Source organism: Coffea arabica, chromosome 2c (genome assembly GCF_036785885.1).
Source record: "Coffea arabica cultivar ET-39 chromosome 2c, Coffea Arabica ET-39 HiFi, whole genome shotgun sequence".
Taxonomy (NCBI): Eukaryota; Viridiplantae; Streptophyta; class Magnoliopsida; order Gentianales; family Rubiaceae; genus Coffea; species Coffea arabica.
In genome coordinates this window covers 30,470,731-30,496,494 of record NC_092312.1, presented here as the reverse complement: position 1 = coordinate 30,496,494, position 25,764 = coordinate 30,470,731, and the positions used below count along the sequence as shown (strand labels likewise).

The 25,764-nt window shown below is 37.2% G+C and overlaps 1 protein-coding gene across 1 annotated transcript; it reads right to left on the bottom strand.

The window, feature by feature from the left end:
• Window positions 1-10,418: 10,418 nt before the first annotated feature.
• LOC113727170 (uncharacterized) lies at window positions 10,419-14,351 on the bottom strand. Its single transcript, XM_027251181.2, has 4 exons — window positions 14,108-14,351; window positions 13,968-14,017; window positions 11,352-11,475; window positions 10,419-11,257 (listed from the first exon to the last, which is right to left on the bottom strand). The coding sequence occupies exons 1-4, from the start codon at window positions 14,277-14,279 to the stop codon at window positions 10,509-10,511; spliced, it is 1,095 nt and encodes a 364-aa protein (XP_027106982.2). The 5' UTR covers window positions 14,280-14,351; the 3' UTR covers window positions 10,419-10,508.
• Between the last annotated feature and the right edge of the window lie 11,413 nt (window positions 14,352-25,764).

Below are 25,764 nucleotides of genomic sequence, written 5' to 3'. Positions count from 1 at the left end.
CTTGGTGCAGATGCTCCTTAATCCTCTGCAGCATTTGAGCTCTAGTTTGCAGCATATTGGTGGCTGCTGGTATCACAGTGTCTTAGTAAGGTCCCATAGGTAGGGACAGTGGCTTATAGCCATAGAGAGCCTCAAATGGGGTAGCTCCTAGGCTAGTGTGGTAGGAAGTATTGTACCAAAGTTCTGCCAGGCTTAACCAGTGACTCCATTGAGTTGGATTTTCACCTGTCATACACCTCAAGTAAGCCTCCAGGCACTGATTAAGCCTCTCACTCTGACCATCTGTCTCAGGATGGTAAGAAGAGCTATAGTGTAGCTCAGTTCCAGCCAACTTGAACAGCTCTTGCCAGAATTTACTAGTAAAAATTCTGTCTCTATCTGTTACAATAGATTCAGGCAGACCGTGTAGCTTATAGATATGGTCCAAGAAAACTTGAGCCACTTGTGCTGCTAAGAAGGGATGTGAAAGGGCTATAACGTGACCAAATTTTGTCAGTCTGTCTATGACCACCAAAATGGTATCAAAGCCTTTGGAACTAGGTAACTTCTCTATGAAATCCATGGTGATGTGTGACCAAGCCTAAGTTGGTATAGGAAGAGGCTGCAACAGCCCAGGATAAGGCACATGCTCACTCTTGTTCCTCTGGCACACCTCACATCCCTGCACAAAATAAATAATGTCCCTCTTCATCCCGAGCCAATAAAACATGCTCTGCAGTCTTTGAGCACAGGCTCTTTGGCCAGAATGACCTCTAATAGGGGACTCATGCATGGTTTTGATTATCTTCTGTTTAATCTCCTGACTATCTCCCACATACAACCTCCTTTTATACTTGAGTACCCCCTGGTTGAGTCTGAAATCAGAATTCTGTGGTTCAAGGTCCAGTAGTAGCTGACTCAGTAGGTTCTGGCACTGTTGGTCTGCAAAGTAACTATCCTACAGTTCTTGCATCCATACAGGCTGAGCTGTGGTTATTGCCATGAGTTGTTGCTGCTCAGACAAGTAGTCAGGGGTAACTCTTCTAGACAATACATCAGCAACTGTGTTCTCAGAGCCCTTCTTATATTGAATCTCATAAACCAAGCCCAGCAACTTGGTTAGCCATTTGTACTGTGCAGTGGTAGTTAATCTCCGTTCTAACAAAAACTTAAGTGACTTATGATCTGTCTTGATAATGAAGTGGTTCCCTACCAGATAGTGTTTCCACTTGGTGACTGCAAAACCAATGCCATTAGTTCTTTCTCATAAACAGACAATCCCATATTCTTAAGAGAAAATGCTTTACTGACAAAAGCTATGGGATGTCCTTCCTGCAGTAGTACAGCTCCCATGCCCTGACCACTGGCATCAGTTTCCACTACAAAAGGAATGTCAAAGTTAGGGAGCCTTAGCACCGGTGCACTACTGATGGCTTTCTTAAGCTGGTTAAAGGCCTCTTGTGCCTCTGTGCTCCAATTGTAGGCATCCTTCTTGAGTAAATTGGTTAGGGGTTTGCTGATTGCTCCATATCCCTTAATAAAACGTCTGTAGTACCCTGTGAGTCCCAAAAATCCTCTAAGTTCTTTCACAGACTTAGGGGAAGGCCAGGACAAAATACAATCCACCTTGTTTATGTCCATATGTACCCTTCTATTAGAGACCACATAACCCAGATACTCTACCTCTTGCTGAGCAAAGGAACACTTAGAGAGCTTGGCATATAGTTGGTGATTCCTGAGCACTTCCAACACCTGTTGCAGGTGTTCCTGATGGAGTTCCAAACTAGTGCTATAGATCAGTATGTCATCAAAGAACACCAAGACAAACTTCCTCAGAAAAGGCTCAAACACCTGGTTCATCAGGGCTTGAAATGTTGCAGGTGCATTTGTTAATCCGAAAGGCATTACTAAGAATTCATAATGGCCTTGGTGAGTTTGAAAGACAGTCTTGTGTGTGTCCTCCAATTTCACTCTAATCTGATGGTATCCTGACCTGAGATCAATTTTTGAAAAGAATCTGGTCCCATGCAGTTCATCCAAGAGTTCCTCAATGTTGGGTATAAGGTATCTGTCTTTGATGGTCAAGTCATTTAAGTGTCTATAGTCCACGCAGAAACGCCAAGTGTTATCCTTCTTCTTGACTAGTAGTACTGGGGAGGCATAAGGGCTGTTACTTGGCTTAATGATTCCAGAACTCAACATATCAGCTATCTGTCTCTCAATTTCTGTTTTCTGCGAGTGGGGATACCTATAAGGTTTCATTTTGATTGCCTGTGCTCCAGGTTGGACAGGAATCTGGTGATCCAAACTCCTGTTTGGTGGTAGTTGAGTAGGCTCTTGGAAAACCTCTGGAAACTTGTCCAATAGTGCTGTGATTGACCCTGGTATTCCTTTTACAGTTACATTGCCTATCTGTGCAGAAGTAGCACAACACCTCCTCTTGGCTTGCAAAAATCCTCTGAGGTCCTTCCTCCTAACCAACTCCATTGTTGCATCACTCACTGCCCCATGCAAGGTGACAACCTCTCCCTAGTGGAACATGGATATTTTAAGCTGGTGAAAGTCAAAAGTGATAGGGCTATAGTTACACATTGTAATGATCCTAGATATTTTCTCTAGATAGTTAGATATTTCCCTAGATATTTGCAGCAGAGAATGTAGAGGGCATGATTTCCTTTTTTAGAAGTTAGTTGGCATATCAAATGAGTTAGTTAGTTCGTTACTCCATAGCATGCAGGCATGCAGGATCTTTTCTGTTGAGCATTCTGTTATAGCTACGGAAGGATCTAGAGAATGGAACCTGTATAAATACGCCTAAGGGTGAGATACAAGGCAAGCAATAAGATACAACCAAATTCAATTCCTTTTCTCCTCTGTATTCTCTATCTTCTCTCCCAAGTCTCTCTTTCCCCTTTTTCCTTCTGTATCTCCACCTTCGTTCCTTGTCAGGACAGTCACAACAGTGGTATCAGAGCTTTCGGTCCTTGGACTAGGAAGCTGAAATCACTATAACTCAATGGCAGATGGAACTCGAATGAAGACCATGGAAGAACAGCTACGCAGGCAAGACAGCAGACTCCAAGGAATTCTGGAATCCAATGCAACAGACAAACAAATTATGGAAGATAGGTTGGATGCAATAAGCGTGGAGCTGAGCAATAAATTAGATGCATTCATGGTGGCCATTTCTCAGCAGCTCTCCAGTGTGAATCGAGGGAATTCTGAGAAAGGAATATTGGGCTCTCCAGAGGGAAGTCACTCCAGGAGCTCAGACATGGGGACTCGAGAGCAAGGAGAGAGGAATGTCAAGAGTACCTTCCATGCTAGCGCACCTAAATTGGAAATTCCAGCGTTCAAAGGAGACAATCCCAGAGAATGGATTAGAAAACTTCAGAGGTATTTCCAGTTTCTACACATTCCATCAGAGCAGTGGATGGAGCTAACAGAATTCCATTTAGAAGGTAAAGCAGAGGTGTGGTATCAAGGCTTCAAGTCTACTAGAGGTAACAAGGTGGATTGGATGGAGTTTTCGGGAGAATTGTGCAAGCATTTTGGAACATTGGGGCAAATGGATCCAGTGGAGGAATTCAATAAATTGCAGCTCTCCACCACAGTCCTAGCTTACCAGGAAAAATTTGAGGAGCTACTCTCTGAGGTAATGAGTCGAGCACCTCTCCTTCCAGAAAATTATTACATTTCATGTTTTTTAAGTGGACTACCAGATGAGCTAAGATCAATGGTGAAGACTCACGACCCTAAGACTTTATCCAAAGCATTTGAGCTGGCCAGATTGCAAAAGAATGCCTTTGAAGCTTACCACAAGAAGCACAAACCTCTCCAAAAATCCCTTTTTTCAGGGAGTACTACATAGACTGTTGCTCAGTATACCGCGCCTCATACCAAGCCTGCTATTGCCAATGCTATCAAGAAACAGAATCCTCAAAACTTCAGGAAAATCACACCAGCAGAGCTGCAGTACAGGAGAGAGCACCATCTTTGCTATAAGTGTGGGGAGAAGTTTGGTCCAGGCTACCAATGTAAGCAGAATGAAATCCATCTGAATGTAGCAATAGAAGACAGTCCTGATGATTTGGTGGAAGGGGAGATGATCGAGTATAAAGGAGCACAATCGGCCAAGGGTGTAGAAATGGAGATACATGCATTAACTGGGAAAATGACTTACAACACCATCAAGCTGCAAGGGAGGTTCAAAGGAACTCCACTATCAATCCTGGTCGATGGAGGAAGCACTCATAGTTTTGTCAAAGATTCTGTGGCACAACTCCACCCAGAGCTGGTCTAGTCTATCAAGCCTTTCAGGGTCAGGGTGGCCAATGGGGAGTACTTGACCTGCGACAAGATGATTCCAAACATGAGCTGGAAAATGCAAGGTAAACAGTTCACTCATGATATATTTGTCATTAACCTGGAGCCGTATGATGTGATCATAGGGGTAGACTGGATGGCTGCACACAGCCCCATCACCTTTGACTTCAAGCAGCCGAACATGTCCTTTGATGAGAAAGGGGAGAGGATTCTTTTGCATGGAGAATCTAAGGAGACTGTTCTCAAACTTCCTAGTGATAAGGCTGAGAAGAAGGGATGGAGTACCAGAATTTGGAAGCATGCATGTGGACTGAGAATGAATGAGACTCAGGTAAACACTGTCACTTAGCTGGACACTAATTTTCAACAGTCCCTAGGTACTCTACTTGAAGACTACAAAGTCGTATTTGGAGAACCACAGTCCCTTCCCCCTTCCAGAAACTATGACCATCAAATTCCCCTAGTACCTAATGCCAAACCTTTCAAGATAGCACCTTATAGGTACCCTCACAACCAAAAAAATGAAATAGAAAGACAAGTAAGGGACATGCTCAATAGTGGTATTATCCATCTTAGCCATAGCCCGTTTGCCTCTCCAGTTCTATTAGTTAAAAAAAAGATGGAATTTGGAGATTTTGTGTTGATTACAGACAACTAAATGACTTGACTATCAAGGATAAATTTCCAATACCTATCATTGATGATTTACTTGATGAATTGTATGGAGCCAAGCTCTTTTCTAAAATAGATCTAAGAGCTGGATACCATCAGATCAGAATGTTCCCTGCTGACATTCCAAAAACGGCTTTCAAAACTCACCTTGGATTGTATGAGTTCACTGTTATGCCCTTTGGTCTTACTAATGTACCCGTAACCTTTCAAAACCTGATGAACCATGTCTTTGAACCTTACCTGAGGAAGTTTGTGTTAGTATTCTTTGATGACATCCTTGTATACAGCCTAGATCCAGACACTCATCTTTTGCACCTCAAAACTGTCCTAGAAACACTCAAAGCTCACTCTCTTTTTGCCAAGCTTTCCAAATGCATCTTTGAACAGTCTCAAGTAGAATATTTGGGACATGTTATCAGTGGAGATGGAGTGCAGGCAGATCCCTCAAAAATCAAAAGCATGATGGATTGGCCTACCCCTATATCAGTGAAAGCATTGAGAGGTTTTTTAGGACTGACGGGGTACTACAGGAGGTTTGTGAGGGGATATGGACTTATTGCCAAGCCACTTACTGAACTATTGAAGAAGGAAAACTTCCACTGGAATGAACAGGCTGAGCTAGCTTTTCAAAAACTGAAGCAGCTAATGAGCAGTACACCAGTCCTAACACTTCCTAATTTTTCTTTACCTTTTGTTCTGGAAACAGATGCTAGTCGTAAGGCAATTGGTGCAGTCGTAATGCAGCAGGGAAGGCCTATTGCCTATCTCAGTCAAGCTCTGGGACCTAAGAACCTGGGACTGTCCATATACAAGAAGGAGTTGTTGTCCCTTATTATAGCTGTTTCCAAGTGGAGACATTACCTGTTAGGAAGCCATTTCATCATAAAGACAGATCACTAGAGCTTAAAGTACCTACTAGAGCAGAAGATAACCACTCCCCTACAGCAAAAATGGCTCACTAAGTTGTTAGGGCTGGATTACGAAATACAGTATAAGAAGGGAAATGAGAACTTGGTAGCTGATGCACTATCCAGAAGAGGCTATGAAGAGGACATTTCTATACACAGCATCTCAGTCATGAAACCTGCATAGCTGTCTGAGGTCCTGGAGAGTTACAACGGGGATGATAATGTGACTAAGTTGACTGGAGGCCTGACTACAACACCTGATTCCTTTCCAAATTAGTCTTTTACTGGGGAAATTACTCAGGTATAAGGGCAGGGTGTACGTTAGTTTCTCAGGAAACTTGAGACAGAAACTGATATCCTGCTTTTATGACTCTCATATTGGGGGTCACTCAGGCAACCTGGGAACCTATCAAAGATTGAAGGGTCCCTTCTTCTGGCCAGGAATGAAGAGAGAAGTAGAAAAATGGGTACAGCAGTGTGATGTTTATAAGAGGAGCAAGGTAGAAAATTGCAAGACACCAGGATTGCTACAGCCTCTACCTATTCCTGAACAAGCATGGCAGGACATCTCAATGAATTTCATTGAAGGGTTACCTAAATTCCAAGGATATGAAGGAATGCTAGTTGTCATCGACAGGTTTACTAAGTATTGCCACCTCCTAGCACTACCACCCAAGTATACAGCACAGTCTGTGGCTAACATATATTTTGATAACATCTATAAGTTGCATGGATTGCCACTAAGCATTGTATCTAATAGGGATAGGCTGTTTACTAGCCTATTCTAGCAGGAGTTGTTTGGGAAACTAGGCACTGAGCTGCATTACTCTACTACCTACCATCCCCAGACAGATGGGCAGACAGAAAGGTTGAACAGGTGTGTGGAGACATACGTGAGGTGCTTGTGTTTCCAGCAACCTCACAAATGGAAGTCCTTGTTAGCTGCTGCAGAATGGTGGTACAATACCAACCATCACACAGCCTTAAAAATGACTCCCTTCCAAGCACTATATGATTATCCACCATCTCAGTTGGGTATCAATGCCTTGGAGACCCCAGTGGCTGCAGTGGAGCAATGGCTAGGGGACAGGAGGAATTGGAATGAGCTGCTGAAGGAAAATTTAATCAAAGCTCAGAATCGAATGAAGCAGTTTGCTGACAAAAACAGGAGTGAAAGAAGTTTCCAAGTTGGAGATTGTGTCTACTTGAAGCTGCAACCTTATAGACAAACGTCTGTGGCAGTCAGAAAGAATCTGAAATTATCTCCCAAATATTATGGCCCTTACAAGATTCTTCAGAGGGTAGGTAATATGGCTTATAGGTTGGAGTTACCTGCTGGTTCCTTGATCCACCCTACCTTCCATGTCTCCCTGCTCAAGGCCTCAGCCAAAGATCATGCGGTGACTCAGGAGCTGCCCTTAACTACCACAGATGGACAGATTAAAATTGCCCCTGAGAGTGTTATCGCTACTCATGATATCATACGAAAGAGGCAGAAGGTGACTCAGGTGCTGATCAAGTGGTTGAACCTAGGCGCTGAAGATGCAACTTGGGAGGATATCACTGTGATACGATCACAGTTTCCAGATTTCCAACTCAATCCTAGTGACTAGGATTCTTGAGGGGGAGGTATTGTAATGATCCTAGATATTTTCTCTAGATAGTTAGATATTTCCCTAGATATTTGCAGCAGAGAATGTAGAGGGCATGATTTCCTTTTTTAGAAGTTAGTTGGCATATCAGATGAGTTAGTTGAATCGTTACTGCATGGCATACAGGTATGCAGGATCTTTTCTGTTGAGCATTCTGTTATAGCTACGGAAGGATCTAAAGAATGGAACCTGTATAAATACACCTAAGGGTGAGATGCAAGGCAGGCAATAAGATACAACCAAATTCAATTCCTTTTCTCCTCTGTATTCTCTATCTTCTCTCCCAAGTCTCTCTTTCCCCTTTTTCCTTCTGTATCTCCCCCTTCGTTCCTAGTCAGGACAGTCACAACACACATCCAGTCTACCCCTACGATGAGATCCCAGTTCCCCAATTCCATAATCATGAGGTCAAAACTGAACCTATAATTCTGGATATTCCATAAGACTTGTGGGCACTGAGCCCCACTGGTCACCAAACTCCCATCTCCCATGGTGACTGTGAATGGTTTAACATGCTCAAGCGAAATTTTTAGTGCAGATACAAGTTTGTGGTGGATGTAACTATCACTGCTCCCAGTATCTACCAAGATTTTTACATTTCTCCCTGCTAATTGCCCTTGCAACAGGATTGTGTTTCGCCTGAGAGAATCTGAGAGTGCATTGAGAGATACCTCTACTGATTTCCCTGGATTTCCAGTCAATTCATCCTGTTCCCCTAACACATCTTGGAATTCTGTATCCTCCTCTTCCTCATACAACATGAAATTCAAGTGCTTCATCCTACATTGATGTCCAACTCCAAACTTTTCTCCACACTTAAAGCACAAGCCATTGTTCCTTCTATACTGCACTTCTTGTGGGGATAACCTCTTAAATTCAGGTTTCTTAGTCTCTAGTTTTGGTGCGTTGGTCTGAGGTAATTTATAAGTGCTGACTCCACCATTCATAGCTGTAGGATGTCTGTAAATTCCATACCTTGGTTCAGCCATTACCTTGTTACCCGCCTTCACTGTCCTCCCTTGCAATTTAAGGGCTTGCTCTTGCAGATGGGCTATCTCTACAACTCCAGAGAGGGTGTTTGGCCTGAGCATTCGCACCATAGGTTTAATTTCTTCCCTAAGGCCACTGGTAAAGCTGGAAATGAAGTATTCTTCACTCAGGTTGGGATTTTGGATCAGCATCAGTGTCTTCAGTTCTTCAAACTTCTCCTGATAGGCCTCCACTGTACTAGTCTGCTGCAATTTGTTGAATTCCTCCACAATATCCCTACAACAGGTCCCCTTGAACCTCTGACAAAGCAATTCCTCAAATTCTCTCCATGACAACCGCTGTTTCTCCAACTTGACTCCCTGAAACCACATATCAACCTTCCCTTCCAAAAACATCTCCACTACCAGTAGCTTATGGTCTTCCTGGATTCTATGCAACATGAAATATTTGTTGCATTTCCTGATCCACTCACATGGATTCTCTCCACTGAACATGTGCAATTCAAGCTTAGGAAGGGAGTGGCCAGAGATCTTTCCCAAAAATTCACAATCCTTTGCCTCAGTATCTGCTTCCAGATCTAATCTCTGATGACTAGGTGGTGTTGGCAGTAATGGTGTTCGATCTCTCCCCATCTTAGCCTCATCACCTGTACTCTTTTCCTTGATCAGCAGTGTCTGCATCATCGAACTGAGTGCTTCGAACTTCTGCTCCATTCCAATCACAATCGAATCCATACGTTGATCTCTTCCTATCATTTCCTTTTTCACTTGCTACTGAATACTTCTGACATCATCTATTAGTTCCTGCAGCTTCTGTTCTTGCTTCTTGAGATGATCCTCCAGTGTTTTGAATCGAGTACTTTCTGCCATTTGGATTTCAGGAGCTAGCCAAGGATCGGTCAACTCTGATACCAATTTGTCAGGCTCTCAGCAATAGGATGAAGGAAAGGTTGAGACCAGTAGGCGTGGGAAAGGTTTGAATGAACAAGAAGAAGAAATGAGAGGGAAAGGCAGAGAAGAGAGGCAGAGAGAAAGAGGGAGAAAGAGAGAGAAAGAATTGGGAAGGAATCAATGGTAATATTTTTCGTGTCCAAATCCATTACACTGGCTTCGATTTATACCCTACCCCCCCCCCAATGATGAATCAGAATCTTGCTTGTACAGAAATGGAAATGACTAACTAACTCCTTCAGCAGACGGTTATAACTAACTTTTAACAATTTTGGCTCCAACACCAATTTACACTAATGCCCCTCCAACTTCTAGTCCAATTGCAATTGAGTCCCTATTCCTGACATCCTTCGAGGGACTTTTTGGCACTACATTTTTTGTGAAATGGCAAGTTCCTCCGCGGAAATATCCGAGACAACATGATCCACTAAACTGCTCTGAATTTCCAAGCCAGATGAAGCCGCTTTAAGAGTAAAAAACAATACATGAAGCAACTAGAGAATAGGAAAATGATAAAATTACTAAGGAAAACTATGGCAACTACTGTAATAAAGAATCCTAAAGACACATTGGACAGTTTCATTAAAGGAATGTTGGTAGACCCAGAATCCAGAACATCACAATAGTATGCTAGAAAGTGGAAAATGAAGGCCTTTTCACTGAAAGGTCTGTGCAAATGCCCATTGGATGGACTCCATGGATTTATCAGGCCGCTAGTCTATTGGAACTACTATTCCTTCTTTCCAATCCTTTCAATACTCTGTGAAATTAGAGATTCTTCCATATATCCTAATTCCTCTTGAGGAGCCATTGGAATTCCTAAATTGCTAATAGCATCTGTTTAATTCTAAGGTATGCTGAATGAATGCAGATATCTAAATATTATATGTTTGATAGAATCCATCGACAGGTTAGGTAATGGTTAAAGTAACAGAGCAGTGTTTAACATGAAAATGTGTCTCATTTATTTGCTGATTCAAATCAGGGCAGCTTCAATTGCTCTTCGGGTGCAGTGTACATTAGTCGAGCTCTTATTTTTGTTTGATTTTGAATTCAACCAACATGTAGTGCACATAAAGATCTCCTGGATTAACGATTGTTGAGGGAAAATTTGGATGGTTCACTGCATCAGGGAATCCTTGAGTCTCAAAACAGTATGCTGCATGTGACTGATAAACATATCCACCTTTTCCTGTCACATTGTTCAAGTAATTAGCCGTGTAAAACTGCAGACCTGGAGCACTTGTTGATATCCTCATCCCAATACCAGTCTTCTTACTGTACGCAATTGCTGCGAGCTTCAGCTTTTGGTCCTTGCCTTCATCAAGGGCATAATTCACATTATAACCAGATGGAGCTCCGCCCCTCGGAAGTCCTTTCATCTGGCTTTGAATTTTGTGGGGCTTCAAGAAATCGTACGGGGTTCCTTTAACAGGTAAGATTTCTCCAGTCGGGATGAGCTGGTTGTTCGCAGGCGTGTAGTGTAAGCCGAATATTTGGACTGTATCCGAGAGGACATCACCACTGTTATGGCCTCCAAGATTCCAGTAACTGTGTTGTGCTAGATTCACAGGAGTAGCCTTGTTCAGGGCTTCCGCTTCCATTATTACGCTCAGTTTGTATGGTTCAAGTAGAGCATAGGTCACTCTAACCAGGAGATTTCCAGGGAATCCTTCTTCTCCATCATGACTGTAATAGGACAGTACAATGAAAGGATTGGCCTTATCTTTCACGTATTTCTCCACCTTCCAAGTGAGCAGGCTAAATCCTTTTCTACCACCTGTTTCCCTCACGATACATAGCATCCACAGACAGAGTCAGTGGTTAAAGTTGATGACTCAAATTTACATGTGTTATAGCTGGGAGTAAATTACCATGAAGCATGTTTGGTTTCTCATTAGCATCAAGCTTATAATGAACTCCGTTTAGAGTGAACTGAGCACCACCAATCCGATTAACAACCCGGCCAACAATAGCTCCAAAGTATTGTGCATCATTCTGCAGGGAATTTTTATGGATTTTTAAGAAACTGGCCTAAAGGAAGAAAATTGGCCTACTGAACAATTTGTTAGCGAAAATGATAGAAACATGGGATGTAAGATTGCATGTCCAGACAGAAGTTTATACGTCTGTATCATCGTTCTACCTAAAGCGACATCGAACGGGTGCTTTGAGACATATAGCTTAATGCCATGGGCTTAAACCAAATAAGTAGTAGCTACTATGATAAATACTAAATCACTTGCCATATGACTCGCTAACATTTTAAAATATTCACGTAACTGTCCAAAATTTTATATAAAGTGAAAAATGAATTGAAGGTATATTTGATTAACATTGACCTAGACACGCTCAAAAAATACATGTGATGGAATTATAATGTCCACTTAGCTCTCCTATAAAATTGCATAAATATTCACTCGACCTCTTGCAATTTTACATATATTAACATAGTCATACATGGTGGTTAAATCCTCATTGTATATAGTATTTAATTAAAGGTTATACTAGCATTTAACTAAAGATGTTAAAGAGGCTGTTTACCATTTTACATAAAACTACACGAGTAAATTTGAGAAGTTACGTGAAAATATGCAAAATCATAAGGAGATTATTAGTAATTTACCCTATAATTAATTTTTTTCCTATTCATGATGTGGGAGTACTTTTCAACATTAAAAGAAGGACCTCCAAGTCAACATAATAGACAAAACATTTAACTAAAAATTAATGGTCATTGGATGAAGCATCTCTATGCAGCAATTCACGAGTTGCCTCTATAAGAAAATTCAACCCTTCCCCACACCCAAAAAAGAAAGGCAAGTATCCCAAGTATTCCCAACGCGGAGATGCTGAGAACAAAAGCTAAAGGGAACAAAACAATTATGATGAGGATTTTCAAATTTAAAAACATAATCTAGCAAGCAATGATGGACCCAGGGTTTTAAGTTGGGGGACCACTAGTCAAACATATAATAAAACAATATTTAGCATATAAAGTATAAAAAAAAAACTTAAAATGAAAGTTTTACACTAACTAGCAATAAGATGTTTTTAGTTGTAAAAGACAAGGTATCAAAATTAGACTTTTTAATCATTTCATTTCCTCATAATACAAGGGATGCGAGCCTATGTTTTATATCCTTCGTTTGATCAAATACAACAATTATTGAATCATAGTTCAAATATTTCTTAATCTATTCTTATAAAAATCCATGTTCCAGATACTAAAATAAATATCGGACGAAGTAGAACCATCTCTATCAAGATGACAGACCCATATCATTTTTATCGAATTATTTCTTTCACAATATCATCTGATCAATATATAAGCAAGAACATCATTATTAAAAGCCTCAATAGAGTTGGCAATGATAAGCACTTATAACACATTAAAAAGCTGTACATTTTGTTTTTGTTTTTAACCAATACTCCTGCTTTTTTTTCCTCTTGAATCTAATTCAACCTTACATTTTGGGATTAGTTTTCTAACTTTTTTTAATTCAAGTCAATCTTACATTAGGAGTTAGTTTATTGTAGACTTACATAAAAATAAATTATGTTTCTTTAATTAGTTGCTGTTCAAAAGCTATACAGCCTATATTAGCTACTAATGATTGTTTACTAACATTAATAAAGAAGAAGGAAATAAAAAATAACTTATCTTAAAATTGGGGACAAAATAATATCACTTAAAAATAAATAGGTCCAAATTTTTAGAAGTTGTGGGGGCGGCTTCCCCCATCCCCCTCGGGGGTCTGTCTCTGCTAGCTAGACCCAGTGAATCTTGAGATAGACTGCAATTGACAATCGTCATGTGTTCTTTTAAGGGCAAGATCCAGCTAAGAAAGCAGAAAAGATTAAAAAATAAAATGCAGTCGGGAATTCGTGCTAAATATTCGGATCCATTGTTGTTCATTATGAATACTGATTTTTTGTTTTTCAATACAAGTGAAAGGTTTCGAATCTAGAATTTCTCACTTATATACTCTCTTTTTATATGTACTATCCAATTCATTCCTCTTCTCTGTAAATTCTGTACAAACTGTGTGTGTAAGAAGGAATTTTATATGGGCAGCCCAAAAAAGAAAAGGTCAAATGTGCCCGACGAGGTGACCAATTTTATCTTGGCAACCAAAAAATAAAGTAAAACTAAATCAAAAGCCAAATGTGCCCCACGGGGTGACCAAGTTCTTTAAACCTCTATACCCTACAAAAAAAAAACCGTCCATTTTTGACTTCTCAAGACTGAAGGATGACCAAAAGACAGAGAAAACCCAAAAAAATAATAATTAAAAAAAATAAAAAGCAAAGGTCCCTACAGAAATTATTCATTCCTGAATTCTGCATAATGCAGGGAAATGAAGATAAAGAGATAAAGATGGAAAGTCAAGTGCAGCAGAAGATAATCCTCTCCACATCCAAACCTCTCAGAAGAGAAAACTTCCATAAAAATCTAATAGAAGCTACAAAATTTTTAAGTTACTCACCAAATATTCTTTAACAGAATCATAGCCAAGAACAACATCTGTGGGCTTTCCTGAACAAGTTGGAAAAAGATGTGCAGAATCAGCTGGGAGTTTACCATGAGAACATTGTAGTATATGTAAAAGGAGGAAATGAAAAGTACCGTTCTTGTCAGGGAGAACGAGGGATATTATCCGAGCACCAAAGTTTGTCACCTTCAATGAAAAATCTCCTTTCTTGAGCTCATAGATCCCAACCTCACTTTCGGAGCCGTTCACAACGACCACAAAAATTGTTGCAAGAATGAGGCATAACGAGAAAGATAATTTTGACATTTTTTCTTCGTGATATTGAAGAATGGCTTCAGGAGGAGGGAGGGGTTGTAGGGCTAAGCTTTGATAGTCCAATTATATATAGTAGTTTTATTAAGCGGTGTATATCTATAATTATACATGTCAAGTAAGGCTTTGCTGGAACTAGCACGAGTGAACGTGTGTGTATAAGGCGCATTTTGGGTTGCGATGCACTTACAAAAAAAATTGTTTTTAAGCAGTGAAAGTACCTCTAGGAGGTGTTCGGTGACTAATTTTGGAACTTCGAATATGAAAAAATATATATATAAAAATAGAGTAGAGGGGCAGCTGTAGCCAAGTGGATTGTGAATCCAGTGGGTTCAATCCATCATGTCAAGTTAAGTTCCCGTCATTCTCCCACACAAGGATTTTTTTAGTAAACGCGTCATAGCTTACTCTCTTTTATTTTAAGGTGAAGAAAAAACTCTAATTTTTCTCCTATTTACTATAGCATTGAGGAAGAATCAAATTATCATTATACTTATTCCTTTTTCTACTTTTTTTTCCAAGTGCAGGATAACCTCAAAGGTCTTGTGAGTTTTTTCTACCAATTGGAGCTCTCCTTTCCCCGCCTCCATGGGATGATCTACAGGATTCATAACTACTCCCTCACTGCAAGATATTTAAGGAGTCTAGCTTTTCGTATCTTAAAAGCAGTTTTATTAGAAGTATTAAAAATACTTGTGTCAGAAGTGTTTTTTATAAATTACCGCAACCTCAAACCGAATCAAGAAGTGTCATGGATTTGCTTTATTAGTTATTTAAACACTAAGAGTGGGAGACACGAGGGGGGGGGGGGAATCGGCCCAGTATTTTGGGCTCCTTCCATTGCTTTTATTTTGAATTGCTGATTATTAATTCATATTCATTTAATCATCTTTTTATATCATTTGATTGTGCCATTCTTTTTGTTTCAGTGAGTAGATCAACGTATTCAGAAAATTTTTGTTAGAAAGTGCTTTATAATTGAATTTGGAGGAAAGTTTGCATGGTGGATAAAGCATGAAAATCGGGTCAGTTTATTACAAACTTTGTGAATAACCAAAACAAGTAATGAAGTATATTACAGAAGATTATTTTTAAAAATATATATATAATAGCCAACTTCAATTTGTTCGGCCGTAATGGAGACGAATCCAGTCCCATTAACCACTGGCATTATCTAATCATTAGAGATTTTTTTTTTCAAAAAATTTAGAAAATGAGTTGGGATCACACTTTCGAACCCACCCTGCAACCTGGACTGCCCTATTGGATAGGAAAAACCACCAAATGGGCTGCCTTATAGGTTTCGGTAGCCCCTCAGCCCAAGGGTTAAAAAATTGGATAATTTCTTGTAACCTATAGAAATTGGACAGTTTGAGCATTGACCCGTAGAAGTCGTCCAATAAAAAGAGAACCGGGTTGGTTTAATGTGGCCTCGATAATGAATGCTATTTTTCAAATTTGATTACTTTTCTCATTGAGTGACAACTCAAATTGCAATACTGGATAAGGCAACTTTCTCCAATTAACTAGAACAAGGTACTTAACAATTAATATCTTCATATTTAATCTCTCTTATAAATTTGCACATGTATTAGATCTTTAGAAATACAAAATTAATTAGAAAAATGTATAAATGAAAGGGGATTAATTAGAAAAAGTGTATAAATACAAGAAAAAATTGTAATTATTAGTGTGTGTAAATATATGGTAAATTGAGTGGAATGCAGGTGTATTAACGAGTACCCATGGGGTAACAACTAGAAAAACTCATTTTTCAATTAATCGATACACTTTAACTCTATTTGTTCTTTTTGTACGTAATTATATGTAGTTACTTATGCATGTGCATTTTTTTAAAAACTCTTTAATTCTTTAAAGTTGTGAATTTTTCCTTTGTTTCGACAAATTAAAATTTCTAAAATGTAAAATGTACTTACTTAAGACGTCTAGATTAATACTCCTTGTATTAACGACTTTAAAATAATTTATCCCCATTTTAATCCATAAAAAATTTGGTTAAGTTTCAAATAATATTAGCTATTTGAGTGGGATGAAAAGTCACATAATTAATTCAAACAAGAGAGTTAAATCATATCCTTAAATATTTTTGTTACATATATGCTAACACATGTTATTTAGGAACAATTACGGTTGGCCCAACAATTGACCAATGGCGCTTGATTTGAATTTTTTTTGAGTCAAATGAACGGGCTGAATTTCAAAATATTGGCTGGGAGTCATAGGATTCGGTTTAATAAGTATAGAATACTCATACGAACATGGATGGAATAAATTATCCCTGGGTCATTTGTTGACTTTGAAACAAGGGGCCGTTTACTTCACTTAGTTTTAGTTACAAAATCGAAACTGATCACGTTGAATGATTCTTCATCTGCGAGACTTATATTTCAGTAAAAAAATGAAGAAATGCTCAGAGCATGATAATTAAAAACAAAGTCAACCTGGTTCCAATGCTATGAAATTCATACTTTTTTGTTGTGCTAAAAGCAATAGTTTTGGTAATTAGAGTTTACTAATTAATAAGAACATTGATCCAAATATGGATGAAAAAGAAACTCTCAATTCTCCAAACTTTGGTGGCAATCTACAAATCCATTAATACAAATCTGAAAATAGGGATACTCCAATGCTTGCAACAAAAATAATTTTAGACCATACTTGCGATTAAATCATTACCATGTACAAAACCTATAGTTAGTTGTGTGGGTCAAGTTGTTTTCTACCTTATTATGTTGACAAAGAAAAAAAATTATTACGTCGGCCCCTGCACAGGAGATATTTTTTTTGTCAAGAAGTCAATTGACTTTTACTGACTAAACAAACCTTAATCCCAGATCATACTCCAAAAGCCGGCGCACAGGAGATATAAATACACCTCTTTTTAGGAATTCAATTGCTGCTATAGCTGCCATGATTCGCTATTTGATTTGATTTGATTTGCTACTAGGTGGGGCTCCTTGTGCTATACAAAGCCATCGCCCAGCATAATGTAACCTTTATTTTGTATCCCAATTAAGAGGCATTCAAACATAAAGCATGGAGTTGATTAAGGCAATGAGATTGACAATTTGAAGTTAAATAAGCATGAATGTTTCTATATTACGGTCCGTTTGTTTCGGGTGAAAATGTTTTTTAGGAAAATATTTTCTTAATTTCTCGTGTTTGGTTGCACAAAAGTTACTGAAAACATTTTCCTATGTAAAATATTTTCATTCATCTTATGGAAAACAACTTCCATTCCAAACTTATTGAAGTTGTTTTCCGAAATACATGTATCCCACCTGTAGTATGTTCCAAACTTACTGAAAAAATCTTGTAGTATGTTCTTTTTTTTTTTTTTAGTGTAAACAGGAGGACTCGAATCCAAAACATCTTCTTTACACTCCCTCCCCCGTACCACCCAACCCAACCCAACCCAACCCTCTCCCTAGTATATTCAAAATTAAAAAAAAAAGTCTCATCCTGCTCATCCTATGCTAGTAATTAATTATGTATAATAGGGACATTCTTTTCTAGAGAAACTTTCAGCAGTGAGAGTGAAAGATATATGTCACAATAAACATTGCATGTGATTGATATTTGACACTAAATTATCAGCAATTTGTTTATTGCTTAAGGAGATATTTTTTATTCATATATATATTTCTCCAAGATTTTTTAAAGTTAAACAATGAGATAAATTTTCTTATTTTGCATGGAAAGAAGTATGTAGTTATAATGTGTAGAAAGTAAAGATAGAGATAAAAGTGAAAATATTTCAAAAGTTAAACAAACACCAGAAAAATGAAGTAAGAAAATATTTTCAATAAGTTAATCAAACACCTGAAAATGATGAAAGGGAAATGATTTTCATGAAAAATTACTTCCACGGAAAATATTTTCCCAAGAAAAATATTTTACTTCCAACCAAACAGACCCTACATGTTGAAAAGCCAATGGATTTATATAGTCGTTCTTTTCCTCGTTCTCTCTAGAATGCTTTTCTTCCTCTTTTCTCTAAAACTCTTCTGGTCAAAATCCTCAACATCTCTTTTTATGGGAGAGTGATCAAATCTGATCTTTACCAATGAAAGGAAGCACCCTCTCTAGTTTTTAGTTTCTCTTGTTTTGAATAAATTCTCTTTTAGGATTTCTTAGTAAGATATACTTCTCTTCTAAGTTCTCAAATAGTGATAGTTTCTTCTCTTCTAAATTGTTCTAGTGAGAGTTTTGTTTTCTCTTGAATTTTTCCTTGTGAGAGTTTCTTTTTAGTTTTTATCTTTTTTGTGAAATTTGAAATATTATAGATCTATAATCTAGTTTTTTAGATTTGCAATTTTTCCATTATTGTCATAGCTAAATTTTTCTTTGGACTTATACTTGTTTTATTTTAATTTGACTGTTAGAAGATATACACAGATGTATTGAGCTACAATGATTCGTCTAAATGGAAGATATCTAAAAGCATCAATGTTAATATATATTTGTATTGATTTCTTAGATATGTTGTATCTATTGATTTTCAGATCTATGTATTTGTATCATATTTGTTTGATGTATTTTTTGCTACTAGTGTAGATTTATTGAATGAAATGATCTTTTCTATACATAAAAAAAAAAAAAAAAAAAGAACCAATGGATTCATAGTTTATTAAGACCCATCCGCTAATGTTATTATCAGCCTCATTTGGCGAAGAAGGCAAGATTACAAGAATGATGGATCTTGAATCTTAATATGCTGCCAAAAGGAGCCTTTTGTGCTGCAAGAAATTTCTAAATAAAGCAATATAAAGTACAAAGTTTCTTTTGAAAATTTCGCGTCTTTAACCAACAGCTACATGGTTGGTTCCAATATGTCTTGTTCTATCCCAGGTACAAAAACTCCTCTATATATAATTGCAGATAAAGGCCTCATTCAAAATGAAACTTCAGAAAAAAAAAAAAAAAAGTCAGTTAGAATTAGTAAGTAGCATATGTGAGCAGGTTAATGTAAGCAAAAGGAATTAGATACTTGCCTGGCCTTTATTTTCTCAATTTTGAAACACAACTCCTGCATTCTCCGTAGTTAATTTTGTCTGTAAAACCAAATGAGTTACAGTTTCACAAATAATGATATCTAAGACGATTAGAAAAAAAATGCAGAGTAAATCTCTTATTGCCATGGTAAAAGCTGCAGGGGTAAAATGATTCGCCAAAGGGGTTATGTAGGAATTGGAACTGTATCATGGGTTAACGTATTGGGACTAATTGGTCGAGCCTATTGGGCTGAAAGAGCAGCTCAAGTACATGGGCTACAATGCTCACTGGGCTGGGCAACCTTCTTGGTAAACAATACATTGAACAAACAACAAATAGCTTTAGCTGGATTTTTTTTAAGTAAGCAAGAGATTTCGAACTTGAATCTCTCACTTACACTTCCTCCTCACATTAATTGGATTTAATTACTCACTATCCTATATTAATTTAGAAGATATTTTTTGTGATAAATACCGTTTTCAGTAGATCCAACAAACTGAAATATGAATTGTGGAACAAATCTAATATAAACCACTCTTAAACTGCATGTCCTAACACAGCATGGTAATCAAATGTTGAACCATATCCCAGTACTAGATAAAAACACTATACATAGGGATAGCAATTGGGGTGGGTGTCCTCGTAATAGGTTCATGGCGTGGGGGATGGGAGGGGGGGGGGTAATTTTCACCTCTCTTTAAAAGAACAGGGTGGGGGACGAGGGAGTATACCCCTGCCTCATCCCGCATCTTGTCCCCCAATTATGTATATAACATATTTAATATTATTAGTTATAGATATCAAATTATGTAATGTAATATAATTAATATTATTAGTTATACTAATAATTATAAAATTATACTAATATAAATTATTAATTAATTATATTAATACATTTATACTAAATTACTAATTATGATTTATTATTAATTATATATATTTTTATTCATTATAAACTTTTTTTCCCCTGAAGGCATCCGTGGGAGAAGCGAGACGGGGTGGGAGAACCCTTGCCATGTTTTCATTCCTAACCATATTTTCCAATAGCATATCCTCAATCCTTGCCACTTGTACAACTAATGTACGAGGTTTGTGTGTGGAAATTGCATGGGAAGTGAGTATAAGTGGATATTTTTGCTTCTCAATTACTCATTTAGCAATAAATTATCTATGAATTTTTTTTTTTTAGTGTAGGTAGGTGGTCACAAATTTGGAACTTTTTATTTACATCTCTCGTCATGACCCAACCTATTCCTTCCCCACGTCTATGAACTTCTTGAATCTTTGGTACAAAAGTTGTTTGGTAGTTTATTGAGGTAAACTACACACATATTTTGATAAAATTAGTAATGTGATCATGAATCTTGAAATCATGCGTCATAGCGATACCAACTCCCAATATGACGAGCAGAGGGACGTTGAGCTAAGCCTTGGGACTGGAAAAAAAAAAAAAAAAAAAAAAGAACTTGTAGACAATAGCGTAGAAAGTTTTGGACACTTTGTATTACTTCTACAAATTGTACGAAGTATCTATTTTGGCAATTTCCCAAACTTCTATGAAGCCCTGTTTTGCTCAGAAAAGCAATGAGGAAAGGGAAATGAAGAAATGCACGATTGATCTCTAAATTTGATTATTGTATAGAACTTGCGTTCAAAAATTATCATTAATATTCCTAGGCTCAATGTACAACTTTTATTGAGTTCATAAAAAAACTTATGGAGAAATCCATTGGACAAGCAAATCAATAAAGAACTAATAAAACAATCCAAAGACAATTTAATTACTTTATTTCGAGTACAAAAAAAAAATTGATACCATTAACGATAAACCATAGCCACATAATTTTTTGTGACTTGTACTACTTGTCAAGCATATTGATTCTAAAAATTGTCACAAACTCAAGCTAGTTTTTTTTTTTTTTTTTTTTTTTGTACAAAAGGGATATAACAAACTCAAGCTAGTTACTCGTATAAATTGAAACCCACTTTTCAGCACCTCAGAGCCTAAAATAATCCATTGATTAGAAGGCAAGGAAGAATTATTCCCAAATTACCACTTTTGAGATTGACGAATAGAAATTATAACATTTTTAGCAGAGGAGGATTGGTTTTTTATTTTCTTTTTCAGATAAAAGCTGGAAAATTCTTATTGGGGAGAATGACTGATATGATCCTGGCTCGAAAGTTAGTCACTTTCAAAGCAAAATATCCTTTCCTGAGCTCGTAGATCCTAACCTCACATTCGGAGCCATTCTCAACAACCCCAAAACTTGTAGCAGTAATGAGACACAGCAGAAAAGAACATTTTGACATTTCTCTTCACGAAATTGAACAGCAGCCTGAGGAGGGGGAGATCGAATGGGTTAAGCTTGATAGTTCAATTATGTGTAGTAGTTCTGCAGAGGGATCACACTTGGGTAAACCGGTTTTCAAAGATTTAATGACCCCAATTATATCACAATATTTCATCAAATGATGCGGTACAATTTGGATTATTAAATTTTGAAAATCGATCTATCCCAATTTTGGCTTTGCAGAGTAGTGTCCATATCAAGCCAGACTTGGGCAAGTACGGCAGGGGTTAAGTGCATCGGATACGGCTATTATCTAGTGTACACTTAAATAAATTGTTGTTTATACACATTAAACTTTTTTCCAACTAGAACAATACTATATAAGTGTATACCATATCATGTAATAAATAGAATGACTGAAGCAATATTGCCTCGAGTCCAATATACTTTTGTTGGAACTAGCATATCAACGGACATATGTGTATAAGAAGTGGATTTTTTTTAAAATTATGTAAATGTTAAATATAAATTTCTTTTGTTTCTCAAGACTGAACTACAAAAAGGTGTTTTTTATTGGTTGATAAGGCGGGGATTAGGCTCCCTCCCGTAGTTTTCTTTCCAATTATCTAGTTATTTTTATATTGGAATAACCATTTTTGTAAAACAAAAATCATTTGACTATGTTGTTATTTTTATTTTGATAAGTAGATCAATTTACTCAAAAATAAAATCCAATAGAGAGTTTTTTTATCATTCAATTTCATGAAATATTTGAATGGGGAAATATAAATCAAAATCACAACAACATTTGTAAGGTGCAATCAAGCGATAAAATTTACCTGATTTATTTGAAAGCTTGTGTATAACTAAAGTAAGTAATGAAGCATATTATCAATAGACTTAATTTTCGATATAGTTTAAAGATTAAATTTATTATGGTATAATAGAGAGAAGTTAGCTCCAATTAAATAGAGAAGAACCTAATCTGAGGTAGTATCATCCTATTACTAGAGAATATGGGTTTTAAATAGAAAAAGTGAAAGGGGTTTTTTGAGAAAAAATGAGATCGGAAAGTTTTAACAGAAGAATCAAATTAATGAGTACAGAATAGTTTTACCAACGTTTGAATGACTTATGTTTCACACTTGAGTAGATCCGGTCTTTAAAGACCAAATGGTCTAAATTGTATCATATCATCTCATCTAACACAATATGGACTATTAAGTTTTTAAAAACCGATTCTACCCAAGTTTTAGCCATGTCTTATTCCTATTACCCTATATCCTTTGACGAGTTGAAAACTAGTCGGCATATACTACACTTGGTTTTAATTGTTAACTCCAAAGTGAACACGTTCTGAATTATGAAAAAGAGTTGCAAAGATTCTTGCACAAGCAGCTAGAACGGTTGTAATATATTACCAAATCAGAAAATCGATTCTCAGAACACTTCCAAACAACATATGGCCACGAACAAAATCTCTCTCTTTCTCTCTATATATATATATAATTTAACTTGGTGGATTTTAAGAAGTTGAAAGAGAGAGAGAGAAGAAGAGATTTTGACACATTAAATGTTGAAAATTTGTATAAATAAGAAATCTAAACTAGACAAACACAGAGACTTTGAGGTGTGAAAGCACATTCTTTAAGGTGTTATTTGCCTCTATTAGATAAATTGCCTCTAGGATACAACAAAATCTAAGAACTATCAATGAAAAGTAAAAGTAATTTAATTCTATCGAAATCCTACTATTTAAAAGAATTGAGGCACCTATCCAAGGCATTATCAGAGGATGCAATCCTTATTGAATAGGTGTATAGGTAGTTAACGAATTAATAGATATGTCTGCTAAAATATAATCGTCATTAACTACCTCTAATTAATTAACACCTTATCCTAATAAGAAAGCCGAAACTTTTCCAAGTGCCCTTGTCAAGATTTTATATATCTTTCAATTCATATTCAAGTGAATGAGATATAAACTGAAATAACTTTCCTACCAAACTTTCTCTCCAAACTAATATTTTGGAACAAGTTTGTAAAAGGAAACACATATATAGATAATGAGCACTCTATCCTCTTTCAATGTGGGACAATGAATTTCAACATTCTCATTACAAACTATTACCAACAATCCCCCACTTAGTTTATAATAAAATTAAATCAGCACTCATATTATCTTGCATAGAGAAAGGTATTTCACTTGTTCTAACAAGTTATGGTGGCTATGTTGCTTAAACCATAACTTTAAAGTTAAAACAGAAATAGCACACACAAGATTATACCCCTTTCGCAGAATAGTTCATGAAATGATTTTAGCACTTGTACTGGTCATGTGCTCCATCCTAGATTCATGATCATTTACAAAAGAAAACCCCACTTTTGCTAGAAGCAGCACCACTCCCATGATTATATAGGTGAAGTACATTTCAAGCCTTTATTACCAAGGCACTATAAAATCATATTTAACTTCACTAAGAGTATGATACTCAGCCTCTTAAGTATCAAATTGCACTAGTACCTTGGAATGGTATAATACAATTTCTAGTGTTCACAACCACTTATCAGTAACTTGTTATTACCCTGTAAACCTTTCATCTAGTGTTAGTGCTAGAAGAGAGGTTGGGTTTGTGAAGCCCCGAAAGAAAAAGGAAAAAACAAATTTGGTGAAAAGGGGTAGGACCAAATCCGGCCGCAAATCCGGCCAGTTCTTGGCCGGATTGTTGGTGCATTTTGAAAAAAATTAAGTCTCCACTGCCTTGAATCCAGCCTGGAATCCGGTTGGAAATCCGGCCAGATTTCGGCCGAATTGTGACGTGGTAGTCCGGCAACCAACTTTGACTGGCTGTTTTCTTTCATTATTATCTTACTTTTTGGCTCAAATATCTTCATTTCTTTACCTTGCTTGGCCGAGGTTCATGAGAGAGAGAAAGAGAGCTTCATCTTGCACTTCAATTTCATGTTTCAATCTTGAGTTTCAACCATTAGTTTTGTAAATTAGTCCATAAAAGTGAATCTTTAAGGAAGCTTGAGGGGTTTTGTGGATTTGTTTTGAAAAAGGAAGTACTAAGCTATCACTCTTCTTGGGGTTTTAAGGGTTTGGACTTGATCAAAGTAATGATCTATGATGGATGGTTCCTGAGCTGTGGTTGGTGAGTGATCCCCAAACTATTTTCAAAGTTAATTATGAACTGTTTCATGCACTGTTTACTCAATTGCATATTATTTGTGTTTATGTGTATGCCATGACATGTTTTGGCTCCACTGAGTTCTTGAAAAATCTTGTGCTTAGAACTAACGTCTCCACCACTGGTTATTTTGAGCAAATGGCTCCCTTGTACTGTTTGACTGTTCCTGTATGTATTTGAGCGTTAGGGTTTAAATACAAAGATTTCACTGGCTCACAAGAGCAATAAACATACATTTGATTATTGACTCATAATCTCATTTAACTGTATTATTGTGGAACTGGTTGATTACTGATTTTTACTGATCACTCACTGAGCTTGTAGCTCACTTCAAAATATTTTATTTCCCCTCCACAGGGTTCGAGGCAAAGGAAGGGTTTGTAGTACTTATTCATGTGACTGGATAGATTACCTTATGTATAGTTTGAATTCAGACTCCACTTGTGTAATAATTAGGATTATATGATTGTTTGGAATTGAACAAATGTATGTGTACGTTCCCCGCTTGGAAACTAGTATTCGCTTCGCTTGTCATATGTATATTCATGGGAAAACTGATGTATATTTGCGTTGTATTCCTTTTGAGATAGAAATGTATATAAGTATATGTTTTAAGTTTGGAATTGTTGTTACACTTGTTCTTGTGGTCTTATGTTTTTCATATTTATTTGAGGATTGTAGTAAGTCCCGGCAAGAGTTGGGCAGGCGATCCGTCGAACCCTTTGCTTTATCTTAGGGGGAGGTAGGGTTGTCACAGTTGGTATTATAGTTTAGACTTCAGATCTCTGTAGTGTATCCTAGGCTAAAGTTTAGGATGCCGGACTGTCGGACTGGTTTGAAAGTGGTAAGCGTAAGATATGACTTTATTGCTCCCAAGCGTACATCAACCGATTTTGGTACTAGCGTACGGCTTGAGTTGTATAGTTTCTTAGTTTTGGATTCTTGTACTTGCATACTCGGTACTTTTCCTGAGGAAAT